Raw genomic sequence first — 27,918 nt, 5'->3', positions numbered from 1 at the left:
TTTATTGTTTATTTATTTATTTAGCTGATATAGCTTATTGGTTATACACTAAGCAAATTTGAATAAAATATATGGATTGTAATTTATTTTTAAAGCACGAACGTGTTTTTCTTTATTCTAGTGAGAAAGCCCGTTACATTTTAATTTTTGCGGATTGTCCTGTGAATTTTATTATATAAATTCAGATTTTATTCTTCATTCTCTGGCCTTACTTGTTTTCTTATACCTAACAATCCTTAAATTGTCACTATTTCTAGTAATAAATATATGTTTATTTATATTTATTTATTATTATAACTTATATATATAAATACTAAACCATTTCTTTATTATTTCTTAAATATTTAATTATTCCAATATATCAATTATATTTCTAAAACTAGTGAATCAATATTTATTTAAAACTATTCTCATTGCCCCATTTCGTAATTTTTGCAACATAAATTTATCTAATTTAATAATTACATATATTATATTGTTGCATAATAGTTTAAGTGGGGCAAATTAATAGTAATGTAGATTATTTTTTTGTGTTTATTACCATATTTCTTATCCTAGATAATATATTTATAATATATTTCTACTATTTTTTTTCTATATGTAATTACTATGTACCTTAAAAAAAATGATCTACAATTAATCCTTAATATTTTATATAATAAAATATTTCTTTAATAGTTTTCGTTAACTATATTTATATTTTTATCTTACATATCTTTATAATTAATAAACATACATTTTATTTCATTCTCATTCAGTTTAAGCACAATATTTTTTAACTATATTTATATTATATTTAATTCTTAATTTGTTTAACATCATCACCTTTGCAATAAATTATAGTGTCCGCAAATAGTTGCATTTTAAATTTTTTATATTATTAATTATATAATTAATATAGATTATAAACAACAATGTATGGTTTCTTTGGAATAGGCATTATTTATTTAAACTTTTTTCTATCTCTTTTTTAAATATATATTAAATCATTTTAAAACTATGTTACTAATGCATATAACCTTTAGTTTCTTTAACATTATTCCTCTGTTTATTGCTTCTAAAGCTCGCTTGAAATCTAGGAAAACTGCTTCAATAATTTTGTTTGTATCCTTGGCCAATACCAATCATTTATTACTACTTGTAATGCAGTCTTAATGGAATGTTTTTCTCTGAATTCCGATTGTTGTACATATAGATTGTTTTGAGAAACAATGAAATCCTTCAATTGATTACTACTTCTTCTATTACGTTTTCTATACAAGACAATATTTAAATTGGTATCATTTTTTTAATACTTTAACCGTTTTTTTATTTAATATATAGGTATAATAGTAGCAATCTTCAAATTATCTGGCATTTATTTATCGGAAAGTGCTTTACTCAGTAAATAATATAATTTAGTTACTAGTATTTCCCATCTTTATTAAATTAAATTAACATTCTATTTATCAGTTCTGGTTTCTTTTTTCAATTTTAAAATTATATTGTGAATTTCTTCTATGGATACTCATTCAAATTCCTCAAACTTTACACAAAATGTTTCATTATTATATTGTACTAATTTATTAAACTGGAGTACTCAATTTACAGTCTCTTCTATACGCTGAATGTAGTATGTATTATTTTTTTTGATCATATGATGATATTAACATATTGTCATCAATTTCCATACTTATTATGTCGTTTCTCTGAGTAAAATTTTTTTTTTATTGTTTTACTCATTTTATTCGAATCATTTTTTATTTTAGCTATCGACTTTTTATACTATTTTATACTTTTTATACGTTAAAAATAATGTTGAAAATGTTATAACATTTTTAACATTATCATTAAACTACTGTTTTGGGTCGAATCGATATTATGTCTTAAAATAATATTGACTTTTTTATATTAACATCTATGCTATCTACATTCTAGTTACATTTATATAAATATATACAACAAAATGATGACATTGTACTCTTTTACTATTATTAAAAACTTAAACTATTAATGTGCTTAAGTTATTATTTGTACTTTTATTTTTGGTAATGCATTGTCATAAACCATATACATTTGCCTATTTTTTCTATTTTTGAAGTATAAAAATCCTCACATTTGTTTTTATTAAAATTCCAGTCTTCAATTAAAATGGTATCCGAAATTTTATCAAAACTCTATTCTGAAATATTAAATATGCATTTGAAGAATGTTACTATTTAGAGATATAAACCAAAATTGATAGTGTCAAAGAAGTGTCTTTTATAGAAAATAATAGTTTAAAAACAAATGTTATTTATCAGTTAAGATAAAAAAATTGCATTATAAAAAAATATCAAAACTTTTACATTAATCAATAAGTTTTAATTATAAATTATAAAAATAATGTTTCTAATCTGTATATTTGCGATACATTAAGAAATATTATTCTATCCCTAAATCATACATTTTTATAATTTCAATATTTGCTTTTTATTTGGTAAATTGCAATATATCATTAAAACATATATATTTTTTGCTATGAACTTTTACATATTTAAATAATTTGCTCAACAACAATGTGATTTTTATTTTACCCCACATATGTAAGGGTTGCCTTGTGGCACACATATGCAAACGAATAGTATCAAGGGTGTCAGTGTTACAAAAATAGAAAAGTGGTGCACGCGGAAAAACGTTGGTTAGTTTCATAGGTCTGCATCATCCCACGGCGTCACGTCGCTCGTGGCAAAACGTGAAATTCCTATAAACGAGTTTGCTTTCAGACTATTTTACATACGTGAAACGCTTACATAATCGCTTTCCTTTCTTTCTTGCACATCGTCAAACGGTCGGTTCTCCATTGATATTTTTCCCCGGGGCATAATACGAAGTTGATACTTAAAGTTCGTTATGGAAACGCAAACTTGCTCAAAGCGATTGCTTTAATTTTTGCTGCCCCGAGAACTTAACGGCTTTTCGATAAAGCTGTGCTCTCCCCTATAATGCAGCGGTGAACTGATTTTCTCGTCGTCAAACACTATGTGCAGTCTAGTTAATAAAATGTTTAAAATTTTAAATATAATATTTCTAACTGATGCGGCTAATAAACCAGATTATTCTTGTATCGTAGGTCTGGTAAGCCACCTTTAGCAAAGAATAAACCAATTGAGAGCATGCACAAATAACTTTTCAATAAATTATTATTATATGTATTGTAAAGCAATTATATAATTGTTTGCATGGCGTTTCTCTATCCCATAACTGTTATTTGTAGAGCGTTTATTATCGTGTTTATAGAAGTACCATGATTTATTGCACTTATTTTATTAAGAGGCAATTTAAAATATTTTTTGAACTCATGATACATACCTTAATACACTGCATTTTTTAATTAAGCGTTATTGCGCTTTTGCGCCAGATCACGATAAATAATAGCTAGGGCGGCCGCCAAACGTTGTTGGGCCGTGATGAATAGCCCCGAGGAAACGTTACACAAATCAAGTTAAGATAACCCCTGACCTCCCCGTGACCCATCCGCCAGGTGATCAATAGTGCCTGCCGGCCGAGCGTCAAAAACAAACAGCGAAAAACTAAAGAATCGGCAAGAATCGAATCCGTCGGGTGGGTACCACCACTAGCACCACTACAGCTACGGCCCTTTATCGCCAGATAAGAACAATTTCGATTTATAACCGAGCGGGATACGACCCGTTTCCCTCATTCGTTCCTTTGCCAGATTTTATCCGGTGCACTAGACGAACACACCTTGCCCGGGTGTATAAATGTGCTCGGGGATAAGAAAAACGTTTATCTTTTGTTTATTGCAATGGCAAATAGAGATTGAGCATTCCTTACGCTCCGGGTAACGTCGTGATTGAGTCTTCCCCGGAGCTTGTTTGAGTAGGCCTTCTAAGAAAAAAATACAGCTATCCCCAAACTGTTTGATTCAACTCATTAAATGAAGCAAATTTCAATAACATATTAAAATTTATTATAAAAAAGAATTACCATTTAAAACATTTGATGTTCTGGGGTACCATTTTAGAATTTCCTAAGACCTTTTGATCTAAAAAGCAGGATCGCTAACTACCGACCGATTGAAATTGATTGCTTCAAGAGCTATAAAGGTTTGCTCAGCCTTTAAAAAACCGATAACTAATTAATATTTATTTACAAAATATGTTAATGTATTTGACTCGAGTGGTTTATGTACATGAAATATTTTTTTTAATTTGTGACTCTTAATGCTAAATTGCATTTGCTAAATCTTCAATTAAAGGTTCGTATTTCGCGTACTTGAAGCCCAAGCAAACGCTCCTAACTTTATCTATCAGTCGGTTTTTTTTATTCGTTCTAATACTATTTAACGCCAAGAAAAAGGTTTTATAAAAGAATATAGAGAAAAATTATAGTAAAGACGTCGTTAATCAGTTTCAAGCGCCACAAATTTATTGTTCGTAGTGGCACTCTTCTTCATTCTTCAAACAATATTTTTCCAAATTCTTAAATTTAGACCTAAATTTGACAAACCCTTGAGTCCAGATGTTGACAAAATTATGCAAGTTGCATCTTTAAATCATCAATTTGCATCAATTTGAAACCATTCAATTCCAAAGGGCTGTAAACTACTACATCCGTACACTTAATTATTTGAATTTTTAAGTCCGGGCTTATAAGTTAATTAAATCTTTTGCCGAACTGCTAAAGTAACAAGGTTAATTAATTAAATTTTTTGCCGAACTGGTAAAGTAACAGTTATACTGGTACTTATAATGCATGGTCTACATTTTATTTTGAATAGTTGTGCTTTCCTTCTTGAAATATACTTTTACTTATAAGTCTTAATTTCTACATCTCGCTTACAAAAATAAGTTTACTTTCAGTGGCTTTTATGTATCCAAATACAATGTACATACTTTTCCCAAGTCCTTGTTTATTAAAAGTTGAGTCTATTCATATGAACAGAGATATTTGTATAAAAAACATCAATGAATTGACCCACTTATTAAAGTATTAACATGAAGAAAGTTTTCCAGATTCTTATTCTCAAAAAATATCCTAATATCTACAAAGCACTTCACAAATCACTCAAGTACCTTTTCATGGTTTAGCCACCTCACATCAGCAGTCTACTGCAGGCTAAATCAACTTCCTCTAAAAGCGCTGAAAATTCCCGTTTGTGAAAGACTTAAGCTGCTATTAAATTCACTAATTTTTTTATAATTGACAATAAATCATTTAATTATGTGAATCCTGCATTGACAGACAAAACCTTCTGTTGAATAATAAAAGGAACATGTGGATGTCCAATAGCTTTCTTCAACAATTTCACAAATCCCACCTATTTCCCTCTCATATTGGGTGCCCAATCTCTAATACAACTTTAGACAATTTTTGCTCACGTAATGTGTTAATAGCATTTTTACATATATCGTTTCCCAATATACTTATTGGCACTGATTCTTACATATAGAAAATCTTCTACGTAAACGATGCGTGTCACGCAAAATGTCTTGGCGTGTCACCATTGACAGCCGAATCATAGGTTCGCCATCACTTTCCTATGCAATAACTCAAGAGGATAGTATCACGTATGTATGTGTTACATAAAAACATCTTTAACATAACCGGTTTGATTTATCAAAAATTGTGTTGTTGGCATTTACTATCGCTTGTTACAATTCTCGACACCGGATTTAACACATATCATATGACAGCGAGTATTTTGATTGTAAACCAGATTTAACAAGCTATTGGCAAGTCATAGAGAACAATACATACAATTGTATCTGTCCAGTTTAACATAGAAAGGCACCGAACATTGTACATATTACTATATATTGGCTTGGCTGAATTCAATCGTAAACCGGATAAACCGTAAACAATGAGTTCTCGAGTTTGATTTCGGTCTCGGCCCGTCTCCCTTAGCCGCTTGTTATGGGCGTCCGTAAAAATACTCCGACCAACTAAGTAAAACATATCTCATGGTTCTACGACTAAGTCCCGCGATAAATTTTATGTCCTACTTTTGGACAGTTATACATGTCGACTTAAAGACGAAAAATCGTGGTGCGAGCTGAAACTTTCGTCGGCATCAATTTCTATTATCAACCAGTGGCCGAGCTAATACAGCCCTTTTATATAGTTATCAATCAATTTGTGTAGGTATATAAACATATTTATTATGATAAATGTTTCTTAAACTAAAGATGTACCATATAACCCAAAAACATTCATCTTATTTTTAATTTGTTTTTAGAGTATATTGAACTACTTAACAATCTTCTTAATAATAAAACTAAGATTTTTTAGTAGTTAAGATATTTTATAATATAAAATTATGTGGTAATTTTTTTAACTTGTTGCATATTCAACTGTCCTTGGGAAAGTATATGTTAATTTAATTATATTGACAGTTAAAAATTATCTTGATTTCATCAATATTCAACAATAGCAGATTGGATGAAATTATAGAACATATATTTCGTGCTGTACTTATGTTAAGAAACAGTTCAGTTCAGTTGAACAGTTCTAAGATACGATCTATAAACTATTGTTATTAAAAAATAACATATATACCAATAAAGTTAATTTTATATTCGGGACAACAAGTACAAAAAAATCAGCTTGTAAATGTGTTTTATTAAATAATTATTATTTTAATTATATATAAGACAGCATTAGAATTATTCTAGATTTATTAAACCATTCATTGTGTGATATTAAAGGTAATTAATTAAAAAATATGCGTACTTAATGCTTCTTATATTTATTTCAAATTACATTTAATTGTATCCTACTCTATCATAATTACACAGGTAGCTTCAAGACTTATCCTTGTATACTGTTAAATGAATGAATGATTTATTAGATTGATGTAAAAGTAACGCTGGTTTTTTTACTTAATAATTTATATTATCATTCTAATATATTTTAGTGATATTTTATATGATAATAAATACTTAAAACACTATTTTATAAATTATAATCACATAAAAGTCAAATTAGTTATTTTATTATTTTTATTATTATTTTTCCAGCAAAAACATGATGTTTTATTTTATGTTTAAAATTCAGTGGGTATGTGTTTTAGCCACAAATCATTATTCATTACATATATTCTGTGCGCTTTTAATTTATTACTGCAGCTGCACTGAACTAAAACTGGAAGGCTATCGTAGCTGCAATGTTGAAAAAGTGCAGAGTTCGGAACCTCAAGGGGTTTCATTTTTTAAATGTTAAATCTGCAGCGAAAGCTTTAACGTAGAATTTTTTAATACCGTCCGGCAATATCATAGATAAATTATCTATTTAATAATCCATTTTTCTTGATTTTTCTGTTGATTACAAATCACATTTTTTTCTGTAATATAGTATGAATAATTATTGAACATAAATCTTTGTAACAAAAATATTAAATATATTTTCTCTCTGAAGAGGCACCAAGGCATATGATACATTTGTGTCGTATGGTAGCATAAGTGGTTACCTGCCATTATTACCTATATTAGATAAAGAAAGTAGTGTTATCTAATAAAAGTCTGCTTGTATTATATATTTGTTTTGGAAAAAATATTGGCATTGATGTTTAAAAGTTAAGAAAAAATGCAAAACTATACATTCGAATGAAATTTAATGTTTATTATGATTTAAAAAACTCCAATTATTTTATCTAGCTCTAAGTCTTATAATAAAATAGATTAAGTTAAATTGGACGTTTATATTATGGCAAGAAAACAGTTTATTTTTATTAGGACGGATGTATGTATATGTAAGGTTATTAAAATATGTGTATTTGTACATATGTGTCATTGTGATATTTTATTTATTAAAACGTTTTCATTGATTTCGCATAATTTTAAAGCACAGGGGCCGAGGCGGTAATCCGAACTAATAACTCTGGAAAGTTTACTATTTATTCCTAGTGTTCGCAGGACAGCGGGAAAATTATTCGAACATCGTTTGCGAACGACGCGCATTCGTATGTACATATATGTACGTGCGGTTGTTCGAAAACTCATACGAGTTAAGAGCACGGAACAAATTTGCTCAAGGTGTAATCCATTACATAGGTGGATAACGAAAAGTCGTATATTACCGGATCTTATATAGTTTAACGCCCGGCGCTTTTGTGCGGAAACTGCGCAGATAAAACCGGAACGCTGTTTGCGGGGAAACATTTTTGCCTTCCGCTGCCACCGTTCCGGATTATGGAAGCATCAAATGTAAATTCATTGCCCGCTTCATTTATGTCCTTTTTTGATAAAATTGATATTAAAAGCAGTACATTTTTGGGTGCGGTTAGTAATTTTTGGACATGCGATAAATTCTTTGCGAAGATTCTTATTATTTACATAGATTATGGGGCATTATTCAAATATCGAAATGTTTCTAAATAGCTTTACCCAAAAATATGATCTTCGTAAATACTATTACCGTAATAAGTACTCTCATTCAGTTCATAATTCATTATTTTATTTTCGATATGTAATCGATTGTATCAATGTAGATTTGTATTATTAGATCGTTTCCAGTTTGTAAAAACGTAGCATCAAGAGCAATTAAAAGAATAAAATTAGCGATAAATATATATTATATTTATAATTTTGATCGATTATTAAAAATTTGCTTTACTAAACTTTCTTGTTATAAATAATTATTATTGAATAATATAAAATCAAGCTTAATGACATGGCAATATATTGCCTCTAAGCTGTTTTAATTGTAATGACTGAAATATAGACTTTGATTTTAATCTAATGTCTTATTAATTATTTAGTAGATGTCTTAGGCTAACGCCTGTATTTTTGCAACGTTAGATTTACAATTATTAAATAAGAATTCTTGTGAGTTCTTGTGAATAAAATATGTATTTTTTTAGTTATACGGCAATCATTTTAAATTGAGAAATTTCGCTTATTTTATTAAGTGGATGTGATATGGCCCTACCCCACCAAAGCATTTCTAAAATCTTAATGTCCCCCTTGTGACAAAAATCATGATGTCCATGAAAGAGAAAAAAAAATATAGGACATCACCATAAACCATCAATCAATTGTTAAATAATACTAATAAAAAGTTATAAATAGTTCTATAATACACAAAAATAAGAGTTTTTCATGCATTTCTGCGCTTGTTTCAGTTTTTTTTCACATAATATTTATTAATTGTTTTAATACAAGTAATTTCAATACTTAAGTTATTAAGTAAACAAGTAAGACAGAATCAGTCATCTCACACTTTTTTAGCCAATAAATTTGCTTGATTATATATCTGAAACATTGCAGAAGTCCAATGAAGCCAAATATCTTGGATTTCACATCAATAATGGCATTATTTTCCTTTTTCAGTTGATTTTCCACTAAATTTTATTTTTCAAATTAGTAATTTTTACATAAAAAATGAACACAAAGGCTTTGATCCAAACGCTAAAATTGTTTCTATGGTTTAAAATATATTGATATTTTTTTTTGCAATTCTTTGTTAAATGCTTTCACATATTCAAAAAATCAGCTAACGAGAGAGCCACCTCACTTTTGTATGATAAAGTAGATCTGTATATTCCGCATCACTATTTGTAAACAATTTACGAAATACTAGCGTGCTTAGTGCATACCCTTTGACGGCTTTCAGTGCAGATTACAAATGTTTTACAAGCAGTGTTTGGTGATGGATCATAAAGTGGTTAGCTTCTATTTTATGACTATTCTCTCTCGCCAAAGCTGAAAAACCACAAGCGTGACCCAAGATAGCTAGAGCTCCATCAACAGATACAATGCAGTCTTCCCACTTTAAATTAGTTATAAAGTATTCATTAACCTTAATAAAGACATCAATTTCCTTATCAATCTGAATAGCTAAACATTTACTCGCTTTTAATAAAGAAATAATTTGTTCTTCCACAATTTCTGCTGATATAGAAATTATTTATTTTACACGTTTGGTAAATAATTGCACTGAATTTATTTTCATTGCTTATTTCTGACGACACATGCTCTTTGGCATTTTCAAAGCTGCTGGCTTAAGCAATTTCTCACCAATAGTATATGGTTTATTGTTTCAAGGATGCAGCCAGAGCACTTCAAAGCTAGCCTTTGATGCTGAACGTTGATCAAATGTATCTCTTAAATTGCTGTCCAGTCTTTATCTTTTGCCAGACATTTCTGAATTTAAAAAGTATTCCTGCGATTTGAAAGATAAGTGTTCATGGAAATTATCCAAATTTTTCTTCAATTAACTTTTTTTAAGATTCTGCAGTCATTACTCTCAAACATACAAGACGCTGATTTCATTATTCCATTGTCTTATACTGGTGTGAATCCATAATCAAGGAACTCTATCCGGTATATTATATTTCTAGTTGTAAATAAATTCATTAAAAAATAATAGTTGTAAATAACCTCTAAATAGATCTCTATTTATCGTTTTGAATATCAAATTAGTAAATTTCTTTAATATGCAAATTCTATAAATCTAAATTTAATTCGTTTGTAAAAACGTTTTTATTTCGTATTTAACAACAAAAGTGCAACATATAATATTACTTGTAATAATTCTTAAATAGCTTTCTTCTAATAAATTTAAATTTTGGTATATATTTTAATTCTTTGAGTATTATTAAAAATCAGTATACCTAACTATAACGATACTCTCAAAGCATACACTGAGATTCTTGTTAAAAACTCACGTCCAGTCGTAGTTTCTCAGTAGAGGTGTCAACCTGGTTCAGCTCACTTAGTCTGCGAGTCGATCGGTATGTGCCCGAGAAATCCCCGGAAGCCATCACCATTTCTTTCTCCAGGAGTGCATTAAGCTTCCCAGGGAATGATCGCCGCGGTCTCCCTGGTTACTTAAGTCTCTGTCGGCAAGGTTTTGTGTATGTATAAAGGGTGCTCATGTTCGTTGTTAGGTACAAACCTCGACTGAAACAAGCGCAGAAGGCAATATAAGCCGGTCAGAGGTGAAAACTTGTTTGCTTTGTCTCCGAGAGTTTTCCACTTAATTTTGCTTCTGCTGGTGATGGTGGTAAGGGTGTGTGTCTGTGTGTCTGCGTCTCTTTAGTAAACGGCAATAATGGAAGTTAGTGGACGAGACGAATATGTTGTTCGATCGCGTGGTCGTTTCGATTAAGGCAAAGGAAATATCTTATTAACGGAATAAAAGCGCGCTTAGGAATGTATAATATTTATATATTAAATCCATTTAAAAATGCGCTTAATTTATTAAAAACTATAAGTTATAAAATTACAAATAAAATATCAGGTTAACAAGTATTGTTCGATTTATACATTATAGGCTTTCAGCTTGTAAAAAAATATCTTGATCTTAACCTTGTGATACCTTGGGTAAATATTATACATGTCCATTTTTATAACATTTTAAGAATTTTAAATTCGTTTCCTAAATATTAAAATTTGTAATAGCGTATAATAAAATAATTATTGTTTAAACAAGGTAAAGACACTACACTTTATTATCCTTCAGTTAAACAAAAACTTAATATATAAAAAAAAACACCTAAAAACCTTACTTATAAAAAATTGATAATTATGGAATTATATAGTCTATTAAAAAAACAAAATAAAATTGAGATTCGATTAAAAAGTTTTCTAGCTAACGTATTAATAAAATATGATCTCATATATATTATATAATTAAGAAGTTATATTGCTTTACCTAAAGGATAGTTAAAGATTCTATTAGATTTTGCCAATATGGGTTAGAAGTGTATCGTAATGCATAAGCGTATTTCAAAGAAAAAAATAATTTTACCTTTTACTTTATTGTGTAATTCAATATATATTTTTGAGTAATAAAATGCCTAAACACATTGTTTATAAAACAAATAAATAATTAGAATTTAGGTACTCATATTTCTTGTTGTGAAACATATCCTCAAGGCTTTGACAGGTGAATGTTTACTGAAGCAGTGTTCCTGGACATTGCTCAAGCTTTTGATTACGCTTTAGCATTATATAAATATATACATAAATTCTATATAATTTAACAGTAACCTTAGTTAAATTTTTTTTTTATTGAATCGTAAATTGCAAATCACACTAATGTTTTCTTGTTTATAAAGAGTCATTGCCGTAAAATATCTAAGTCTTACAATATAATTTAAAATTGCATGAAAATAACATATATAATTAACTTACAACATAGTCGAAAAGAGTACATTTTTTCGTTAGTTGTGTAAGTACAATAGATCCCTTCAATTGGTTTAGGTTAACTGTCGCAGGTGTTTTAATATACTTAACATTCCTTTAGTTTGGCCGCCAAAACTAAGAGTACAAATTAACTGCAACGCAACAATTATGGGTGATCTTGCCAGAATTCAAGTACTAAGGCTCAACCAATTCATAACCAAATCAAATTAAATATTGAAAACAAATTTTAAAATTTTGAACCATCATTTTCTGTGTATACTTAATTAACACTTTTAGGTAATTAAAAGTTTGTCACTTTAATTGCATCAATCGCTCTATAGTTTGCTTGCAACTAGATAGAGCACTTTTTATATACAAAAGTATAGATTATTTATAAATTAAAACTTCTTGTTCTATATATATGTGTTAGTTCCAATGCAGACCTATCCTAAAAAAGGTCAATGTCAAATTCTGACATATAATAACAAGCAATCATTTTCAATCAGGGCCAGTGCTTGATTATGTGATTGATTACCTCACGTATTTTGTTTGTTTTCGTGTATGATATTTAAATATTGTATTATATAAATGTTGATTGTATCAAAATAAAACAAGTACATTAAAGTTAATCCATCTTTCAGACACTAAAACTGTTTTATAATGTGTCATGTTTTTAGTTACCTAATCTAATCATTTATCATAAGTATGAATAGTGATGTTACAATCCTTATCAAATATGAAATCATCCTCAGTAATGAAGTAGATGATATTTTTTTAAGCCAGCAAATTAATTCGGGGAATACAAATGAAAATTTTTGACATAACGTCGACGAATGAAAATTTATACCTTCGTGCAACTGCCCGTATCGATTCGGCGCCAGTGCCTCCTCGTGTATAACTTGTTTCATTAAATTCAAATTTCTTGTTTTACTTATTAATTCAGTATGGCACTCGGCTACAGCCCCCATTCCCCCCAACATATACCTCCAACTCATACCTCGAGGTATGTAGATGCGCCCGAAATCTTTCTGGTACCTTTTTCTTTTATTTTTAAATGTATGAAAACAGCTTCGGTAGCGGAAAATTTGCTTCCATTCGAGACAGTGTGGTTTCATTCTAATCTATGCACAGACTATGTGGTATATATGTACATATATAGGTATAAGTACGGCATAATAAGCTATATTTATTTTATTTTGTAAATATATATTATATATGTAGGGTCTAAGAGCTTTACACCAATATCTAAGAATATATACAATATTATTTAAGAAAGATGAAATTATGTACAATTTATTAAAATAAATTAAAATTGAGATTCGATTAAAAAGTTTTCCAGTTAACGTATTATGAAAATATGATCTTAGATATATATTTTTGAAGTCAGATTGCTCTACCTGAAGGATTGTTTAAGACTGTGTTTGATTTGGCCAATATGGGTTAAAAGTATGAGATCGTAATGCATAAGCGTATTTTAGAGAAAAAAATAATTTTGATTTTCATTATAATATTTAATAAAATATATATTTCTAGGGTATTTATTAAATCATGTTTATGTGCTTTAAAAATAATTTTGCTTTAAAATATTGTTATTTCTTTAACTACGATGTTTGAATCTTTTATAGTTTTAGTATGAATATAAGGTTTATGCCAAAAAAATAGTGACAGTAGAACATATATGTGTAAATCCGTTTTGTGAAACCAAGAGAATAACTTATTTGTATGTAGTAATTTAAAATCATTTTATGCCCTTTTTGAAGAGTTATTTTTGTGCTAAGAAAAATTAAAAATGTTTCGCAAAGGTTCAAAAATCCTTGTTATATCACCTCACCCTTATAAAAAAATCAGTCAGGACCAGATGATACTTCTCGTAATTGAAAAAATAATTGAGAAAAAATTTCGTCGGAATATCAGAAAACCCAAGATTGATTAATTATCAAAAGCATTGTTAAAAAAAATTGTTAATTTAAAAAAAAATATTTAAAGTGATTTTGAATTATTAATAAACAGTCGATTTTTCGTCATTATTTTTTATCAAGTCTCATTTATATTATATTGTTAATATATGATTAATAATAAGGTAAAAAAGATTAAGTAATCCAATTAAAATAAGGGTCGTACAAAAATATATTTTGCGGAGGAAGGAGAATTATTTAATTGCAATTTGAATCGTTTGACATAGTTGTTCGTTCAACGTCTTCAATTATTATAAACCTTTCTACAGTGTGTTTCATATGCATAATTCATACGAGAACCTAGGTAGCAATTAGACAATCAAAATAAGTTAACGTTCGCTCCCTTATAGTGAAAGCGAAATCTCTTAGTCGCCCAGATGGCGGATCGGGATTATAAGGGACTGCCGCCCATTATCCTTAAAGTTTGGGGGTCACCGCTTTGGGATTCATCGATGATGTTTCACACCTAAGGCTTTTACGTCCCAATCTAGGATAATGCCAGGCAATAATTCTCCGGGCATTAACAGGCTGTCGAATGAATCTTAATTCAAACGTGTGTGTCTCGTGAAAATGTATATTTTTTATCCATCTGTATTGTTTTTATTTGTATTATATATTTGATACAACTATAAATATTTTTGGGCGACCAATTAAAAAAAATTGCACTTGGTTATATATTTATTAAAAAAAAATATTTTATTTATTAGAAGAGGGCTATTAAAAAAATATTTAATTGTCATAAATAGAATAAGTCTATTAAAATAATTTAAACCCTAACAAAATTTAAAGTTTTTAGTTTAAGTTTTAATTTTTAGGTTTTGTAATTTAATTCTAATAACATTATATAGTTAGACAAACGGTTGCCACAATACATGATATTTAATTTAAAAGTAAAATGAAAAAAGTACGTGTACTTTAAAATTTATTTTTTATTATTCCTTCATCAAAAATTTTAATTGCAATAATATTTAAACAATTTCCATAATGTATAAAAAGAATAAAAAAATCTAAAATAAAAGTCAATATACCTATACTAAATAAATTTATTTCAAAATAGGGCAATGGTACTAGTTTACTTACTTAAAAAACATTATTAATATATTTACTTTTAAAAAAAAATATAAATAAAATAATAGCTAAATTTTAAAATATTGTAGTTTATAATAACATTGATAAAGACAAATGTCAAGTTTATTATTTTCATATACATAGGTAATTGTTAGTTGCTTATGGGTTAATTAATAAATTGATATTATGTATATAATTACCATCCACATCCATGTAAAACGTAATATTGCTTTTTTAAATTTACTTAAATCTCTGTATTATCTTAATTATAATTAAGTGCCCACCATCCAGAAAGCCAGGAAATGGTGAGTAGTAATTGATCGACTCTGATTGAGTACTGTCTTTGTTAATTAATTTACACATTATTTATAGTTATAACGTAATGGCGTTGTTAATATGTTACCCGTGTACACGTGTAACACATTAACATACGACACGAGTTTATTAATTAGCAAAAATGCGAGTATCTTGAACCTGACAATAATATGTAAATATTGTAAAAAATATGCAAATATTTAGCAAAAGATTAATAATAATAGGGGCATTGCGTTACGTTACAATAAAATTATATAAACACTATATTTATTTTATTTTCAAAAAAATATTGTATGCTATTTAAAAAAAAATAAGTTGGTATTGAAAAAGTACGTAATGCAACGACATATTTTTAGAATATATATCAATAATAAGTGATTTAAAAACCTTGATTAATATGAAGGTTTTTAAATAAAAATATAAATTTAAATAATAGGCTTAATAATTTTTTACGAAAACTATTTTTTGTATTTTAAATTAAAAAATATAGGTTTTTATGCTAGTTATTATTTGTAAATTATTATAAAACTAATGATAGAAACGCTGTAAAAAAATATTTCTTACACTTCAGTCTTCCTACGATTCTATGAAAATAATTCACATTAAATATTCAAAAGTAGTCTATTTTCGCTTCGGACTGAGTGCATTTTCTGTCAATGGCTACTTCGAAGCTGTTTACGCTATGAGTGCTTCGGTTACTCAGCGGTAGAAATGCAGCACCCATAAGAATGTTTGGAAAGCACCGTCAAATTGGAAACGTCTGAGATTCTCGGACCTCGGGTAAGACTTGCACGCAAGTTGTACTCATATTAAATTAACTTCCTCAACGCGATGGCTGAGGCGGCGAAATCGAAACACAAACTAAGTTATACACAATTATACTGCATACACATTCAAAATCACCGCTAGTCGAATTAAGCTAATTCGGATGTTACAGTTGCTCGAATAATGTTACCATAAACCTTGAGCACTATGCTAATTATATTAGAGCGATAAATCAAATTAATTCAGACATGTTACATATAAGGATAGTTTATTGCATTAACTTAGGAACGTGCGTTAAACGGGTTAAGTTAGGTATTTGTCATTTTTTTTTGTGTGCGTGGGAACATATATAAAACAATTTTTATTTACATACAAATATGTATGTATATAAATAACATATCGATATTTGACTAGACGTGTATGTATTGTGTGGGTATGTGAATCAGAAGCGATACTGTCAATGCTTTCACCCCTATTCTTAATAAGGGATTTTCTATCATTATAAATATTAAAAACATAAATACATACTAAATACAAATGTAATCACTACTACACAAAAACATTAATAAATGAAGTTGTTTGTTTCTAAATGTTTCTAAAATAATTGTTTTTTTAATATATTTATATTTAATTGTTAATATATATTTTAACGAAGTATAATCAATACTACCACTAAACTGACTAAAGCTAACACGTACCAAAGTTCAATCCACTATATGTATGTAGTATTTTTGCCTTCAACCAGCAACTCTGCATCGCAGTCAACTGTCTGATAACTTTTGAGAGCCTCCTCTTAGCCACTAGGTCCAGTCGTATCCCATTCCAAGTGTGAAGCAAACACACGGTCACGCCACTTACTGGTCAAGATAACTTATGTTCACGTGTTGGAACTAACCCTCCGGGGCTTTCTGGTATGTGTGCGCGTCTTGGAATAAGGTTTAGAAATTAGCGTCTCCCTACGGCTACAACGCTTTGGCTGTAATGTGAATTTTTAGTTACGTGTCACGACACGTGACGTGTGTAATCTTCTCTGGAAAGCGGTGACAGGACCGAGTTGAGGGCGTTTGGGTTAATCTGGAAGTACCCGAAGAGTGTCGCTTTAATAAAACTCGAGGGTAATCCTAGTTGAACTAAATTTCAAGGGATAAAATACCAAGCGGAAATTTTCGCGAAAAATTTCTACGAAACGTTGGTATTATATAATGATGTTGAGGATATGATATCAACGAAAATAAACCAAGCAGATATTATATTTTATTATAAAATAAAAAAAATAGCTTTTTTAATTGTTGTCGATTATCTCAGAATATGCATTTCTCGAGTCGAATAAAGTTTTAAGAGAAGCTAGTGCCGTCTTGTGACTAATGTAATTATTTGTATCTTATTCACTTAAATTCTCATTATCACTCCCTTGCTCTTTTGTTTCAGTGACAATAGAAACGATGTCTGCATTATTCAGCACCATTTAAATCGCGATCAAACCAAATCTGCATATTTCAGATACAAACATCAATTGCTCCAGTCTCTAGAATTCCATACATTTATTTTTACGTTAGAAAGATTTTTTCTTTATGATCGAACGGGTGTTACTTGATATATACTTGACCAAGATAGTGCGATTTTATGTATAGAACCTAATGTCATTATTTTTTCAAGAAATTGTTCAAACCAATTTCTTCTTCATCAAGAATTTGAAAAAAGCATATCATTGCTGACATAACACCTTAGTCCATAGGTTGAATTAGGCTTGTAACATCAGGCGGTTTTGCTACCATAAGACTTGTTTTAAATAAAAACAATAGCACTATCTATTAACAATACTGCTTTTTAAAACAACACTTTTTTTTGCTTTTTATCTATGTTTTTTTTTAATCACCAAAATTATATTTCATGAGTAACATTTCCGCAACACATAACATTCGTTGCTAATATGATTCATAAAATTTTATTTTTTAAAATGTTAATATTTTAAACCGGATATTCCACGAAGTATAAAATATAAAAGTAATGCATAAATCATTTTTTATATAGGTATGTTAATAATCGTATCTAAGAATTAGATTTTAAAAACGTCATTAGATCTTTTTTTATCTTGCAGTAAAACAATGTTTTATGCTTTCTCACTTGCTGCCTGTAAAGTTTTGCAAATCTCTCTATTTGTTGTTTATTAGCTTCAACTTTTAAAGCTTAATTAATTTTACAGATGTATAGAGTTTCTTAACTTATTTTTTTTCAAGTGAATATAGATAATATATTATAGATAAGGCGACCTAACATTTAATTTCCATAAGAATTACACATTCTACTTTCATTATTAAAATACTGTATGAGAGCATGCAACATTTTTTATTATATTTTTTAAAATTTAATACATATAAACGTTTTCCTTAAACATGTATAGGTTATACTGAACACGCTAAAATTGTTCTGACTAATATTTAACAATAGTGTATTATTATAGCAAAGAGTTGAATGTTCTTTCAAGTTTAATTAAAAAATAAGTTAATTAAAAAGCCTCAAAGTAGCAAGTATAAATATATTTTGATAATAATATAATACAGTTTATTTAAGGACTATAGTGATTTAATTAAGTATAGTTATAAAAATGTAAATATTCTTAAATCGAAAAAATATTTTTGCGTCACCTTTATATATTTACCTTTACAATACATTGTAAAATATGATCGCTTTACGTTGGTAATTTAACCCCAGTTTCTATAAAATATTATTAAAAATATATTTTATGTTCTCTCTGTAGTCGTTTTTGCACAATAGCGCACTTATTTAATTTCATGTTGCTAGTTCACTTCACTTGAAGAAATCTAGGCTTTCGTTCCGCTCCAATCTAGCATACCTGTCGCGTGCCGACTTCCCATGCCGCGATGGTAGCAAGTGAAACTTTTAATATATTTATTGAAGTGACGCTACACTGCTACACATGTTCCACTTTTCCACCTTTAACATAATAGGACACACACAACCAAAGATGGATGCAACGCCATGGGAGCGACCCCATTGTGCGCGCATCGAATGTTTGAAATCCATTCCCATGCCATGCCTCGTAAGGGAGTGCGCATAACACCACACAAAGGACGGTGGCTGATGGAACGATAGAAAATTGCCGATGCACACGCTCTTATATATTATGAAAGCAGAATAGTACACGTGTATAGGTGTTTATATGTGTTGACATGTCTCAAGAAATACGTTGTGTAAATCCCAGCTAAATGATAGAGGAAGAGAGAGAAAAACATTCATTGCTAACTTCTCTGCCATATAAGTATGTTCTGACATTAAAGACTAAATTTTTAATAACTTAATGCATAACTAACACTTTTTCCAACGGCCTGAAAAGTGGACTTCAACCAATTTTTCTCGAGTTATTTGAGCGATCGTTGACAGTTTGTAACCTATGGCGGCTGATTGTCGAAAAAATATTTCACCCATTCGATGGTTCTTCAGTGATCCAACCTGGGCCCTCTTCTTTTTATGTTATTTATTAATGACTTAAATACGGCAGTTACATATTAAAGTTTTCTTCTGTACACAAATGATTAAAAATTATATAACTGCATTTGTACAAATCACTCCTTCTCTCTACAGAGTGATTTAGAATCTGTAGAGAGAAGAAAATGAGCTTCCGTTAACCGTCTGCTCTTTAGTATCGGAAAGTGCCATTATATGTCATTTTCTCGATCAGTTTATTTCTATGATCTCAGTGGAAATATTTTGACTGGAAAAACTTCCACTAAATATCTCCGAATTGAGAGCAATGGAGGTTCTATTTACACAAACACGACATCTATGATAAATCTTTCAAGATGTCTGGCTTTGTTATGAAGATCCTCTTTGAGAATCACGATCGCGTCTTCTTATGATGCCCGTTGGGGCTAGGACGTCCGCACTTGCAGACTCGCCTATGGCTATGGCCATCCGGCTCTTTAATACGCTGGCATTACACATTGCCATGTTTAATGTTAGCTACAAGGACTGCGATCGATCATAACAGATAAGATTTTTTAATTTCACGAATAAATTTAGTGAAAAATAAGTAAAATCAAATTCAACTAAATCATGTATTATATTTATTGATTTTAATCTGTACTAATAATATTTATTTTACCAAATATATGTTTTAGATTTACAGATTTTTATTTAAGACTGGTGCTCCACTACTAGCTTAGTATTTGTTTATTGTATTGCAGAAGCAATTTTTATTTAAATCTAATAAATAAATAAATGGAAGGTGATTATTTAATTAACAGCTAAAATTATTTATTTTACTTTAGATGTAAGAAGTGTATAAAGTTTATTCTGTTGGTTTTATATTATTATGTAACTTCAATTCAACCAAAAATTAATTTTAGCACGTAAATTATATTTTAACAAAATTTTCCAGCCGCTCTTAACAACAACACCTTTGCGGAGATTACACTGGGTATTAAAAGAAGCTTTTTCGCTTCGCATCAGCAAATTTCCAACAGCTTTTATCCTCGTATTTGCGAACGCATCTTAAGTATGTACGTCACATTGAAATTTCATCTCAACAACAGAAGTGATGTTAATTTCGTTCGAGTTTACTTTGAAAGATCCTCCCGAGTTTACGTTTAGCTTAATATACGAGCAAAAAAAAGTTTCTCTACGAAAGTTTAAAAAAAGGGAAACTTACTTACCGGCGTTTTGGTATAAATGATATATACACACGCAAAAAGGAGCTAAGAAATGCGAAAAGAGAAGGAGAGTGATTCGTGATTGAAATACAAATTAGATTCGGAGGATAATTACTTTCATTATATATAATCGTGTAATCTGAAAGATACCGTACTGTTTATTATATATTAAAATACACAGTTCGATTTAATAAGTAAAATTAAATCTAGTGATTAAAATAAATTAAGTACATATACATTACACATATTATACATATTTGATAATAATGATAATACTAATAATTCTAACCTATTTTTTGGTTAGCATATGTTATACAGAGTAATTTAGATTATCTGCCGTTTAGTGTCAGCTGTACTGTACCATTTTCTCGACCCTATTGCCATCAGTTTATTCCTATGATCTCGGTAGGAACACTATCACTAAAAAAACTTTCACTAAAGATCTCGGAATCACGCAAGTGGAGATTATCTCAACGATGTTGTAAATTATTTGCGACCTCCGTTACACTTTAGTTCGCTGAATTCTTGAATCAGGATCTATAATTTGGAATCCCTAAATAATCAAATTCTTCAAATCCTTTACAATATAATTTTAGAAAATATTTTTAAGATAACTATATAGTTTATTATCCATTCTTATAACCCAGCGTATTTTTTTAGCAGTGTTGGGATACGATTCGCTTAGTTCCCGCAGAAAGTTGCATGTCGCAAAGCACTTCTTCAAACTACTAAAAGGTTCTGTTGACGATCAAACTTTTCTCAAGGAACTCTAGTTTTGGGTTTCAGAACGCCTTTGAGAATCATGATAGCGCCCTTTTCTGATGCCTGTCTTTCGCCATCTGGCACTTTTAATACGCTGGTATTTCACATTGATATATTTTATATCAACTACCAACCGAACCTGTTCCGGATTAAGATATTTTTATTTATTTTTTTGTGTATTGTAAGAAAACAATATTTTTTTATGTTTTGAACGTCGTGACGCATTGCGGTGACGTGTTAAATCATGACGGTAATAATTTAATTGCAAAATAAAAATATTATTAAAATTAGTACTACATGGACTGGATACAAAACTATCAATGAAAATTAAATGAGATTTTTTTCTTTTTATTGTATAGTCTTTGTGCAAATATTTGTTTTTGCTATATTTTAATTTAAATATCATAGTATCATGCGTTTCTCATGCAAGATACAAGTCTTTACATAAATATTGTTCCATTAACCATTTGACAATATTTTAACATTTTATCAATGAAATATATTTTAGCTGTTTTATTTGAATATATTACTAGTATAATATCATTAATTATTTATATACTTTTAACTTAAATGTATATTCGTTTCTATAAAAATTTGTGATTTATGTTGTGTAATTTGATTTTATTAAAAAAACATTCTATGCTTTTGATTGCCCCGCTCTCTCACTTTCCACTGCTTGGACAGTGTGACATTGACGTTTTATATATATATTTAACAACAAATTATATTTTATAATGTTATAATGTATTTTAAATAAACATGGTGTGATTTACACGATACAATTTTAGTATTGGGCAAAGGCGTTAACAAATATGAATTACTATATTATAAATTATATTCTAAATGCTTTAAATCTGGTAGTACCTATATAGATTTTGGTTAAACTATTAATTAAGATTTACGCTATTATTTCAGGAAGTTTAAAGTAGTTGAAATTTGTTACATTTATATTCTCGATTTTATTAAAATTATTTTTATTGGGCACATAAATCCGGAAAATAACTTTTTCTCATTAAGGAAGATAATTAAATTCCTAGATATTTTACTAGGAAATTTAATTTTCATTAAAATTTCACCTTTCATTATTTTTAGAAGAAGCAAACGAAGCGCTAAATTAAAACACTTAGTAGCGTATAAATACTCACTTGAAATTTCAGCAATAATTATTACTTTGAGTCTGCAGACGAAATTATGGACAATGCCAATTGTACCCCATGACATTAGATACAAAACCTCCGTTTCGGCTTGCGGAATTTAATAATATAGGCATTTCGCCGATTCCCTGAGAACGAAAAGTCTCTGGTTATTGTTTGCAACTTCAATTGTTGTGTTTTCACCTTTAGCGACAAACGCAATTTAAATTTGGAGCGCCATTTTAAATTCCAGTTTGCAAATTTTCTTTGTCCAAATTTTAATATCATCCAAATAACACTTTTTTCTCTCTCGGCACGATTTAACCGTAATCAAAATAAATTATACCGGGCAACGAAAATTGTCGCACTTGCGCAAATATTATGTTTAAGTTGGATTTTGGGGTAATCCCTTGAAAAAATGTTACGGTACGTCAATTTTGGCCGAATTCAAAATTTCCTCTGCATTTTTGACCGACCCTCATCATTTTGAACAAAACGTAAAATATTTAAATACCGGCAGCGGCTGACAGGGATGAAACGTTTGATTTACAGCGCGAACAATTCTCGTTCATTTATCTTCGAAGATATGATGTACAAACGCCAACATTATAGCGTATATTATTTTTTCCATATTTATATTATTCAACGTCACTTTTTGACTGAGTTTTATTAATATTATACAATGTACCGTAAATACGTGTATTTCCTACTTGCTTCCTTGTCGCTCTTTTGCTGATGAGGATCGTGACCCACAATCACCGTTTGGCTAAATTTATTTATGCTTCTTTTCTTTCACAGCTTTTAGGAGGTATATTCCTCTCCCGTTTGATCCTTTGACTTATTCATAGGTGTAGACTATAAATAAATATTTCCATATTATTGCTTTTAATTGGCGAATAAGCTCAAATAATGGTTCAATATATTTGTATACATTTTTTATTATATCATACTTATTACTTGTATATATAATAATTATTAAATAAAAATAGCTTCTATAGTATAAAAATAACATATTTACATATTTAATTTAAAAAAATCTAAGATGGTCTCATAGATAAAAGTTAAAAATATATGACATAAAAAAATAATGTTATGAAATAATGCTTATAATTAATTAGGCAGTATGTCGCAAATAATTTGTAAATTTGTAAAACTTTTTAAATTTAACATCGGTCCAAGGACCGCAGTGGCAGTAAGTCTTTTAGATCGACGTTCCAAAATGTTTTTATTGAATTTAAGCTTGTAATCCATGTGTAAACCTTTATATTAAACGTAAGATTTCCATTCTACATTACTACCCCATTCACTTTGAAGAGGCAGTGACAAAGTTTGTCTACGTTTCGTAAATATAATTTACACTGTTTTATACTGGTTCATTTTAATTTCACACCTTTTGTGTATTATTCAAATATTAACCTTTAAACATATTGAATAGTGGTTGGAAAGAAATTTTGGTGATAAACGTTTCCCATATTTCATAAGTTTAATTTATTACCGAAAATAATTGGGACAATTTTGTTTTTGATAATAAATAAATTCTTATATATCAATATGTAAAAAGATTGGTTTATATATTTTAATTTTTCATAAAAATTAAGGTGAAAATATGTGTGAATTAAAAGTTCTAACAAGGAAGTAAAAATTTCTTTAGGAGTCCCTGTAGATGTAATTATTAAAAAATGGTGAAGTAAATGATAAAACAGTATTGAATCACAAGATTATTAAATTCTTAAATGTTTTGAAATATAAAATTGTATATGATAGATTTTACAACCACTCACTGAACGACAATCCCAGCATCATGGAAGGTAAATAACAAACGATCAATGTGTGACCATTGAATTTGAACTTCGAATCAATTATTACTTCTAAACCCTTAAAATCGATTTTCATAACACGTTGTTAGAGCACATATAATTAAAGTAACAAAATATATTTTGCCTTAAAAAATTACTGTTTCTTACAATTTTAGTTTTTAATGCTCATTAAATAATTTACCTATAACAGGAAATTACAAAACTTTATATTACCAACGATATAACAATAAAATGTATTAAATACGCACGAGTTCAAGTTTGGAACCCTAAAGCACTAAAATATTTATAGATATAGATATTTTAAGTCATAGAATTCATAGCTAACTTTTTGAAACGCTTTTTTAAATAATTAAATATAATTCCGATTTAAATCAAAATTACTTACTAAAGATTTTATTGTTTGTTTATTAAAACTATATATAGTGTACTATATAAATTTGCATTTTTAAGAAGATTAACTGTACTAAATCAGTTAATCGATTATTTTAATTATTTAACTCAGACGCCTATAATAAAAACAAATAATAATAACGATTATTCATTAATAGTTTTTTTTTCTTTTACAGTGCCACCACATCAACTTTTAATGTACGATAATTCAGGAAGAGACGTAGCCGGTACAGTTGGACCATTAGAAGAAGGAGCCAGTTTGGTGTTAATTTGCGAAGTACGAGGAGGTATGTCGTATCATGAATTTGTTCATTTTTGTTATTTCTAGATTTTATAATATGTAACAGTACCTAATACATAATCTATTAGATACTTTGTCGCAAAAATCTTTATCCAAATGACTCCTTAACCCACTAGGATTGCTCGATTTAAATTATGTACATACATATAAAAGATACCTATCGAAAAATATTTTTTCATAGTATTCTTAATGAATCGGGTTTGCAGGTCTTAGTAGCCGTTTTTCGTAAAAAATAGTTATAACTAGATAACGTGTTTTAAAAAATTATCTACTAATACTTTTCTTGAGACTAGCATAAATTGGTTAGATTATCCATTTATGGTAATTCATTAATTTTGGGTTAGGAAAATACATATATTTATATAAGATTTCTTTTTATCAATATATCAATAATTTATATTTATAATACACAATCTTAATAGTAAGTTTTTATTGTTGTTGCGACTTTTACATTGTCTTCTTACTAAAGTTCACATTTTCATTTGCAATTTATAATTTACATCGTACTCGGTGACTTTTCGCGTAACTTTCGAGAACAACAAAGGACACTGTGAACTGTTTTGCTCTGGAGGCTACAAATCAAACTTGTGAGCTCGTTGTCTCTTATACTCGTGACTCTGTAAGTTTAGAAATATAAATGAAAAAGAAAATAACATATTTATAAACTTCTTGATTTTGTGCTTTGTAAACTTAAGCAACACTTTATTTACTAATATTGTTTAATTACTAGTAAAATAATTTAATAAGAAGTCAAGTTTTTAAAATATTTTATTTATACCAAGCACGTTGATCTTTAAAATTTTCTAGAATATAAGGATCATTATTTCAGTAAGACATATATTCTTTCTGTCCTTCAGTTTTTATAAAATAATATTATTCCTTAATTAAAGATTTCTTGAGACCTGTTTTTTGTAGTTTTGGTGCGAATCTGGCAATTTTTTTTTTGTTTGAGAAAGTCTTGTAAAGCTTTAAAAATAATGATAATATACAGGTGTAAGTTACAGGCTCTATAGTATATGTACTTTAATATCCTAACTAAGTTACAATAATTTGTAGTAAAATTAACGGTTTGGTATAGTGGCAGTAACTATTATTACATGATACCAGTTACTCAATATGAACTCATCTAAATAAAACCCAACCTTTGCGTTAACTGTATTGGATCACCCCTTTATAATCAAGTTTTTTTCGAATAATGTTGTTGTATTTATATCCACTTCTGTTCAATTTCTGTGTTTTTAATATGTTACTAATAATGTTGCAGTATACTTATGAAACACAAATTTAAAAATTAAGGATCGTTTATCAACTCCTAGTATATTACCTTTGAAAATATATTTTTACCTGCATTTTTTTAAAATCATATCGGAATAAATTTTCACGGGTAACATACATATATTTTTACTAATGAAAATATAATTTTTTTGACAGGCAGCAATTAAAATATATGCTGCTATAAACTGTCTTATTTGACAGACGTGAAACAAAGCGAGTGGTGGTCTTTAACTGACAGTTGTAAACGCCACTTATTTAATCCTGTATGCCACCAAATAATTTGGTTTTAAAAAATAAGGTGACACACCTGTTAAGTCTAAGATTATTGAAATGTACATATACCAGATCATTTCCGCAGTAATTAAATACAATTTCTCTGAAATTGCCCGCTAAAATTTTTAATCTATTATTTGATACATTTTAACTGGCCTTGTTAGTAACATTTTATTTATACTAATAAAATTCAACTTTACTAAAAATTACATATTTACTGTAACAGCTGCAAAATAAAAATCTGCTGTTTAAACCCAAAACTAACCTAAATGATTTAAGTAAACTTAATATAACCTGATGAAAGTTTCAAAACTAAATTAATTAATTAATCATATTCAGTTTCATATACATTTTAGAACAAGTAGCATATATTTTCACCAGCGCTAATCAATTAAATTATATTTTTGCTAGTAGAAATATAAACTTATTGTTTAAGATGTATTCAGATATTATTTCACTGAAACAGTTAGTGAAATGATATAAATACTAGTAAAAATATTACATTCACCTTAACAACGACCAATGAGCTGTACTAAATATGGAAATGAGCCCTGGAGGAATAATTTGTTGACAAATCGTGGGTCAAACTGACTGACCCTTGCTTTGTGACTCGTCACGCTAATCGTAACAACCCTTTCGCCCTTGACATTCGCCCTCAGGCTTTCTGCAGGAAATTCTATTCACATCCCAGAACAGATCCGCATAGGACCAAAGCGGATTCGCAACGCCCCGCGCTTGTTGCGAAAAGCAATTATGAAACTTACCTAAGCCTCCCCCCATCGTATCCCTAGTTCTACCCCCTATTCGGTGCCCAGCCCAACTACCCGCTCACCGACGTAAATATGCCAATGTTTCGTCACGCCTCAATACGGATATCCGGGATAATCGCGCCGATCCCGTTGCTGGTGCTAGTTTTAACGTGCAACTGAATTTCAATATGTTGAGTTCGAAAACCAAAACCGTTTAATGAAATAAATCACGATCAAGACGCGTTGTGGGTAATGGTAAATATAGCACATTAATAGTAAGAGAAATACCAAAAAAAAATTAGAATTTTAACTAAAATTACTTTTTAAAGAAAAGT

General features: G+C 28.9%; 1 protein-coding gene across 1 annotated transcript in view; it reads left to right on the top strand.

The window, feature by feature from the left end:
- LOC148233025 (neural cell adhesion molecule 1-like) overlaps nt 1–27,918 on the top strand; it is a 602,564-nt gene that overhangs the window by 244,407 nt on the left and 330,239 nt on the right. Inside the window, exon 5 of the mRNA XM_088190284.1 lies at nt 25,162–25,272. Within this exon, the coding sequence (XP_088046410.1) occupies nt 25,162–25,272 (111 nt within the window). The remainder of the gene's footprint in view (nt 1–25,161; nt 25,273–27,918) is intronic.

This window comes from Plectrocnemia conspersa, unplaced genomic scaffold, assembly GCF_051122295.1.
Source record: "Plectrocnemia conspersa isolate PC_06_02 unplaced genomic scaffold, ASM5112229v1 ptg000008l, whole genome shotgun sequence".
Taxonomy (NCBI): Eukaryota; Metazoa; Arthropoda; class Insecta; order Trichoptera; family Polycentropodidae; genus Plectrocnemia; species Plectrocnemia conspersa.
Note: the sequence above shows the minus strand (reverse complement) of the source record. Positions and strands in the feature narration are given on the sequence as shown.